Source organism: Montipora foliosa, chromosome 7, assembly GCF_036669935.1.
Source record: "Montipora foliosa isolate CH-2021 chromosome 7, ASM3666993v2, whole genome shotgun sequence".
Lineage (NCBI taxonomy): Eukaryota > Metazoa > Cnidaria > Anthozoa > Scleractinia > Acroporidae > Montipora > Montipora foliosa.
The window spans coordinates 25371681-25379180 of NC_090875.1; the positions used below are offsets into that span (position 1 = coordinate 25371681).

The 7500-nt window shown below is 42.2% G+C and overlaps 2 protein-coding genes across 3 annotated transcripts in view; one reads left to right on the top strand and one right to left on the bottom strand.

Annotated features, from left to right (window-relative positions):
* The window catches only part of LOC138011545 (uncharacterized), a 20566-nt gene extending 15257 nt beyond the window's left edge, over window positions 1–5309 (bottom strand). Inside the window, exons 1-3 of the mRNA XM_068858604.1 lie at window positions 5197–5309; window positions 4295–4374; window positions 1–4033 (exon numbers count right to left, since the gene is read on the bottom strand). The exon at window positions 1–4033 is cut by the window's left edge and continues 12 nt beyond it. Coding sequence (XP_068714705.1) covers window positions 1–3995 — 3995 coding nt within the window. The 5' untranslated portion in view covers window positions 3996–4033; window positions 4295–4374; window positions 5197–5309. The remainder of the gene's footprint in view (window positions 4034–4294; window positions 4375–5196) is intronic.
* Window positions 5310–6028: 719 nt separating this feature from the next.
* LOC138011548 (copine-8-like) overlaps window positions 6029–7500 on the top strand; it is a 35584-nt gene continuing 34112 nt past the window's right edge. The window contains exons 1-2 of one of the 2 annotated variants that reach the window (XM_068858611.1): window positions 6029–6363; window positions 7119–7159. In XM_068858611.1, coding sequence (XP_068714712.1) covers window positions 6254–6363; window positions 7119–7159 — 151 coding nt within the window. In that variant the 5' untranslated portion in view covers window positions 6029–6253. The remainder of the gene's footprint in view (window positions 6364–7118; window positions 7160–7500) is intronic. The other variant, XM_068858612.1, reaches the window with a different exon arrangement.

Genomic DNA, 7500 nt, shown 5'->3' on the forward strand with positions numbered 1-7500 from the left:
AAGTCTCCCATCCATTCTCGAATCTCCTCTGGGTGTGGACTGGGTCGAACAAACCAGCAACCGTGGTTACGAAGTTGACTATTTGATGAACCGAGATAAAGAAACGATTCCCCGCCTACAATCACACCATTGTCCAAAGTGCTTTGAAGGCGCTCCAGAATCTTGTCAATAGCTCCACCTGCTGATGAAAGCCTCGAGAAGTCCTCATCACGAACATTGACGCACAGAAATTGATCAGTGTTGAACTGCCTGAGCACGCGATTCTTTGACATTACTTCCGGCGTAAAAAAGAGTAGACGCGTGGGCGTGATGACCATCCGCTTCATCATGGTACACTGAGTGGGAAGGAGGTGTTTTTTGATTTCCCATGCACTGTCGATTGTTTCTTCAAGAAGACTTTCAAACTTTGCCTCTGGATCACAGAAACCATTCCGATCAAGAATTGAGCCGAGTTTCGTCAAAGCCGCAAGTACCACTTTCTTGGGCTTGCTGCTAAGTAATCTGTTGAACTTGGAGGTAATTCTTCCTCTGATGAAAGGATAAGAATGTAGGACACATTGTGTGGCGTATTTGACCTCGAAAGGTAGTTCTCGAGGGATGGAAACCTCTGGTAACCTTGCACGGGATTTGCTCATCGATACATAAAAGACTTTCTTGTCGTATTTGGCAATGACCACAAGCATTTCCTTTAATTCATTCCATTCACCAGCCTTGAAAGTGAAATTGAAGGTGCAACACGAACCAAACGATTCTCCGCTGTCCTCTATTTCAATAACTCGCTCCCAGTTGACGACGTCATCAATACTTGCGATGTCCGAACTTGTAAGAAGAGTTTCATTGTCGGACTTCTCCCGATTTTCCTCTTCGTTTTTATCTGCATCTTCAGAAGCGTCGCTTTCTTCGGATTCACTCTTAAACTCGTCGGTGTAACCACGATCTAAGTCAGAATCGTACTCGTCTTCGTCAAAGTACCAATCTTCAAAGTCGTTATTCTCATCATCGACATCTTGGTCTTTTTTCACAAAACTCTTAGCTTTGAACATGCGAGGAGGGTGCCTCAATGTCAGATACAAGTCATATGTCTCAGATGATCTTGGTCTATCAACCAAGATGTATTCTCGAATCTCACTGTAGCGAATTTGAACTTTGTACAGGTCTGCCGTAAATTTACTTCTTGGGTTTGGCACCGTGAAGCAGATCAACATTGTTCGGAGATCATGCTCGAAAGAAATTCTGATATTTTCAAGTTTGGAATTGTCAACTGGCCAATGGAGGCAGAATCGCGCTTCGTTCACAAAGTATCCTAGGGTCATTGCTTCTGGTTTAATCACCAGCACTGGCTTGAAAGACTTTCGTTTCTGTGATTTGTCGTCACAACGAAGCCATAGTTTGTCTGTCTGGGATAACAATGCCCTTTGCCGAGAACACCAAGACTCTGCAACGTAGCCGAAGAATTTGTCTTTGCTGTTAAACTTTCCGTGCTCAGATGGTTCCAACTGAATGCGTACAACTCTAGATGTAAGTGCTCTCTCCGAAGTGCCATTCTTTGTCTCGGTCACCTCACCACTTTCGATTTTTAAAGACTTAACTTCAAAGTGCTTCTCGAAATATTCAGTCAAAAGGCCAACTTCTTTACTTTTTGTTCCAAAGACGACGTTGTGAACTGCGATGCTAACACTTGGAACGTAGTTTTTCCTTCTTTTCCTCGGTCCTCCAGACGCCAAACTTTCTCCTCTCTCGTTGATCGTCAGTGTCTCCTCGCTGTAATCGTTTTTTATTTCATGATCTTCAGCTTCCGGCCGCCGGGTTTCCATGCATTTTGCAATTTCCTCAATTGGAGCTGAGCTGAGATCAGGTTTTTTCACCTGACAACCAAAAGACACTGCTTGGGATGAAACCCAATTGTTGACGTTCCTTTGCTGTAAGCGCATGGCCTCTTCCATGTTCTCTTCTTTCCTGATAGCATCATTTGCGCTCAGTTGTTCCGTAGTGTCGCTGCATATGACAACAAAACTGCTATCGGGACGCCGAGAGGCTCGCCCGCGACCCTGAACTAGCGCGCGCAAAGTAAGTGCGCTATCAAACCGGATTATCTGGTTACAAGCTGGTACGTCCAGTCCCTCCTCCAACACACTCGTGCTCACAATAAGTTTGACTTGGCCTGATCTGAATTTCTTAAGGATTTCCTCCTGCTCTCCTCTCCAATCCATTCCATCACTGCCCTGCCCATGGCCAACCAGGAAGGCTGGGTTGAGTCGTTCACAAATTTTCTTTTCTTGTCTTAGGCGCTCACAAAGTTTGTAAGCAGTCTTGCGCATTTTGACGAAGATAATACTTCGCGAACTTCCGTCTCTTTCCACTTGCCTGGCAAATGTATGAAGCTCCGCTACTAAGTGTTGATACCTGTCACTTGCAGTGAAAACATTTGAGACTTGCCTGAGTTCTCTGATGGATGACTCTAGAGCCTTCAGTGGCTCGGAAGAGCCGATAAGCGCTTTTTTTAGTTTTTCCATTGGAGAGGTTGCAGTTTGCAGTTGTCTGATGCATTCTTCGATGCATTCTACAGCATAGTCGTTGCCTAAAATGTTGTTTAACTCAACGACACTGAGCATGTGCATGGCATGTTCAGCCAACGCTAAGCCTCTGACTCTAGTCTTGTCACCATGACAACGTTCAATTAATTTTCGCAGCGCTCCGCGGTAAAATTGAGACAGCACCCGAGGTCGTGATGCATCCAACGCCCCTCTGTTTCCCGCTTCGTCCTCGATCATCCTTGTCAAGGAATCGAGGTACAACTCGATATCTGATTGCAGTTGTATTTGCTTTGTGTTCAAGGGAACCACGTGGTACGACGTTTCAGGTCGATTCCAGTACAATTCCAAGTCCCTGGACTGCACTGGCATACGTGCGCATGCGCACAGGTTGGAAAGCAAAGTCTCAAGGTTAGTTATTGTGGTGTCAAGTTTATCTGTGCCAGCGGGAGATGCAGTCAGCGCCAACACGAGGGGCTTATACCTGTCACTAGTTTTTTTGTAGAAATCTCTCATGATTTGGTTGTAGCTGTGATTACCCAAGCAGTGATGCGCCTCATCGAAGACCACCACAGATATATCAGACATGCGCAGTACGGGACAATCGTCAGCCATCAGATTTAATAGGATCTGACTTGTCATCACCAACAAGTCAATCTTGTTTTCACTCAGCGCCTGGACGGTTGCTATCCAGCGGGACTTATCCCCCGGGAAACGCCCTATGTCTCCAGCCAGTATCTCCACTCTCAAATCCGGTACTTGGTACCTGATGTAGTCACTCTGTTGGTAAACCAGCGGGATTCGGTCCACGAGTAACACCATCAGTTTGTCTGGATTAAGTTTCTTCATACAACTTAGTACCATCGCTGCGATTAAGGTCTTACCTGAACCCGTGGGAAGGTATACCAACGTATTTCTCTGCAAGGCTTGTAAGAAGAGCTCTCGTTGATATTGTCGTGGGGGATCTTTCGTCAAGGACAAAATTTCATGGTCCGTAAAGTGTGTGTCGCTGTAGATAAGTGGTTGTAGAGATTTTCCTGCAGTGTTCGCTCCTTGTGGAAACTCGTTTCTAAGCTGTGAGACATTAACAACTTCAAGTCCATACTGTGTTAACTTATCTTTTATGTGTTTTAGCTTTTTCCCTTTGATTTCTTCGTATCCCCGTTTAAAATGCACGTTTTCAATCTTGAAACAAATCAACGAGTTTTCTTCGACGATGCTGATCGAACCCACGTGATCATTGCACTGTTTACAGAGAATCCTGTATGGGCAAAACGCAACTTTCTTTGGGTTGGAGTTAGGGATCTTCCTAATTCTCTCATATGCTTCATCTTCTTTGTCTTTCCGTATGGATACGTGTGTCTGTGAAGGAGGAACTGTAGCCAAGATTATCATATCAGAAGTTGCCAATTGGGTTTTGCATTTAGTGCAGTGAAGAGTCAGGCGATGGGAACTGTAAGCCATCGTATTTTCAAATTTGGTAGAAAGCACGAATTGAAGGTCTGGAACGAAGAAATCAAAGCTTTAAGTCATCTTTTCTCTTAGCCAGTGTTAGCCCGAGCCGGAGCATTCAATAGTACATCAAATTACAAAAACGTTATTTAATAGGAAAAGTGTACGTTGTACATCTGATTCGTTGGTTTTGAAGTAGGACCTGTCATTTATAGTGTTTGAAACAAGCCGTGATCACCAGTGGTCACAATGATAACTTTTTGACAGCTACAAAAAAGGAACCTGTTGTTTTTTTTTTCCTTAACGCTCACCTCAGGCGAATTCAAGCAGTCTTTTACAATCTTCTTCCATTGTAGTTCCAGAGTGTTGTTCAGTCATGCTCCCACGTTTCCTTAATGCAAATGCAAATTAAAGTTTAGGACTGTAGTCCTTTAAATTGGAGTTCACGGCCCGGGGTTCACGGCTCATTTTCTACTTGTCTTTCCCTTCGTCTCTTTCGACATTCGTTTCACTTCCGTTTCGAACCGACAAAATTCGATTTACTTCTGGGGTGAATTCCCTAACAGGATCTACACACACACACATACAGGGTATTCTTTAATTGCAAAAATTTTGCACTTGTTGCAACCCCAAATTTGCCCGTCGCTCAATACTTCAATGATAGGGTTTATGTTTCATAATAGTGATTGAAATCATAGCCACCCTGAGAACAGAGCCTCTCCAGGCTCTGCTGACTGCTGGCAGAGTACTACATAGCATTCCCATAGCATTATTCGCGAATCGAGCGTGCAGTATTACATTCTGCAGAGACGCAATGAAATGTGGAGTTAGTAAACGAAAGTGTTGCAAACTTTGTGAAGTTGAAAAGTACTTCCTTCTTGATAACGTTGGCCGTTTCAGTTATACTTCAGACGCATAATTCGTCTGAGACGAACTTGGGCAAACATTTTTTCTGCGTGTCGTAAAGTCGTCTAGTATAAAGACGGGCAAAAGAAGCATTATGCGTCTGGACGAACTATATCCAATTTTTTTCGAAGACGCACTAAACTGGATAGTTTGTCCAGACGCATTATGCGTCTTGTGCCCGTTTTAACGAAGTCAGAAAACATGTTTGCCAAATTCGTCTGGACGGATTATGAGTCTCTAATATGAAAAAGTCCAATTTTGTACGATACAAAAGTGCAAATTAAAGTACCTGAAAAATCTACCCTACCTCAAAACCTATTGACATTTGGATCACACGATTGTAAGTACAAACTGAAAAACTCAATTGATTACACTTCGACTTTTTATGAATATAAACATCCACAACTTCCTGCGATTCCGAGAAAGCGGAAAATATATTCTACGAAAAGGTTGCATAGTGACTTTTAAATGGTAATGTTACACTAGTCCCAGTCCTCTACCAAGCGTAAAGGAAGAGACGGTTTCTTCACCAAACCGTCCCATCATTTTTCGTAAACTGTAGCTTGGAATTTCTATTTGGACAAAAATTAGAACTGACAGTTTGAAAAATGTATCAAAAGAAGGCCTTATGGCGTCATAATGTTTTTGAGAAATAATATTTGAAAAAAAAAATCCATGCTACAGATTTTGTGTTATTATGTTCTCATACTGTTTGTTGGGTTAAAATTTGTTAAAAACACAGTATACTCGTTGATTTTTTAGGCATTTTCTGTTTTGGTCCCGTGTTTTACCAAATATGGTTGTCAGTCGAACCAGTGGCCCGTTTCTCGAACGTCCCGAAACTTTACGGGCCATTCTCGGGTGTCACAATTCCCTTTGTATCTCAAGAACAGAAAGGATTTAAGTCTTCAAACTTCACAGTCATTTTTCTTTTTGTTAAACAAGGTAAAAGATCAGCTTTCCAAAACAAGAGGTTGGCAGTTTCACAAATGGCTTTTCGGGCTTGAAAAGTTATCGGGACGTTCGAGAAACTGCCCCCAGACAAAGCACCTCTAAGAATAAAGAACAAAGCACCACACTCCCAAAGGACGTCTATTGTTATCGCTATTGTTTTCTTGAAACAAAGGAGCGTATGCATAATGAGTAGGGACCAGTGCGGAAATCTTGCCAAATAATGTTGCCGAAACGTTGTTGCAGAAGCAAATGTTTCCCCGTTTGTCCAGAAACATTTTGCTTCCTTAGCAGACTGTTTCCTCGATTGCGCGCAGCGGGAACTCAACAATTTCCTCGTTTGCGCGCGCATTTGGTCACGCCACTCAAGTTCTTGTTACTCGATATCGACACCGCGGACCTGTTCTTCCAAAATGGCGTCTTCTGCGCCTCCAGCTTATCACGATGTCGCTTCTGCTGAAGAGGCCAACTTCTTTAGAAATGCCTTGCCAGCTACACAAGTGGAACTCCATGTTTCTTGCAGGTGAGTAACCATTATTAAATGATAGCAAAGGTTTCAAAAAATGAAATTGCTTCACAGAAAGGAAACTTCGCTGGCTGATCATGCATGAATGTTGCCAATTGTATCCGGATAAGGAATAGCTCACGCGCGAAAACGATTCTTTTTTTTCCAGATATCTTTAGAGTTTATCAATAAGCAATACCAACAGTGCCAAAAAAAATTGGAACGTAATTAATTGTAACTTAACTTTGTTTGTTGGATTTGGCCTGTTGTCCAAACGCGGGAAAACTTTATCCGGTGGATAAGTCTCTATCCGACAGTTTCAGCCAGTGCAAAGATTTCAGTGTTTGTATACATAAGTTTGAATATACACAAGCGAAACAAAAGTGTGTACGAAACCCTTGGCTGACAGTGAATGTATATGTGCAGATTCATGTGGAGTATATTTTATAGTCTGGATAGTGACTTGTCGACGCTGGAAAAAGTTATCACGCTTTTTGAACACCTGGCTCCTGGCCTAAAATACTAAGAAAACCCTGTTTCCTCAACTTTGTTTTATAGTAACTTTGGCCATTTCGCATTTGTATGTTCAAATGTTATTGACTAGAAATTGCATAATTATTACCTTTCCACTTATTTGCATAAAAATAACATCTGTTTTTATTGACTCGTTCAGCCTATTTGATTTTTCGTAACAAACAAATGAAAGACTTGATGCTTAGATTTACCTTGCACATGCAAAAGTAAAAAAATGGTTTTATTATTTAATTTTTTAGGAACTTGGCAAATATGGATTTTCTCTCCAAATCAGATCCAAGTAAGGTGCTAGTGGGGTTGCAATAAAATTAAAACCACAGTAAAGCTGTAAATTATATATTTAGACACAGATGCATGGTTACAGCAAATTTTCGTTTGTAGCAGAATGTCTGTTTCATTGAGCATTAGGCTGTCATGCAGGAGGTCGCGGGTTTGAACCCCAGCCGGATCAACACTTGGGATCTTAAAATAACTGAGGAGAAAGTGCTGCCATTGTAATTGTATCTGCAAATGGTTAGACTTTAGTCTCACAAATACCTTCTATGTTCATAAGTTCCCTGTGAGACCTCAAAGAATCCACACACTATTTGAGAAGAGTAGGGGATGAAGTGTCTGATGTTG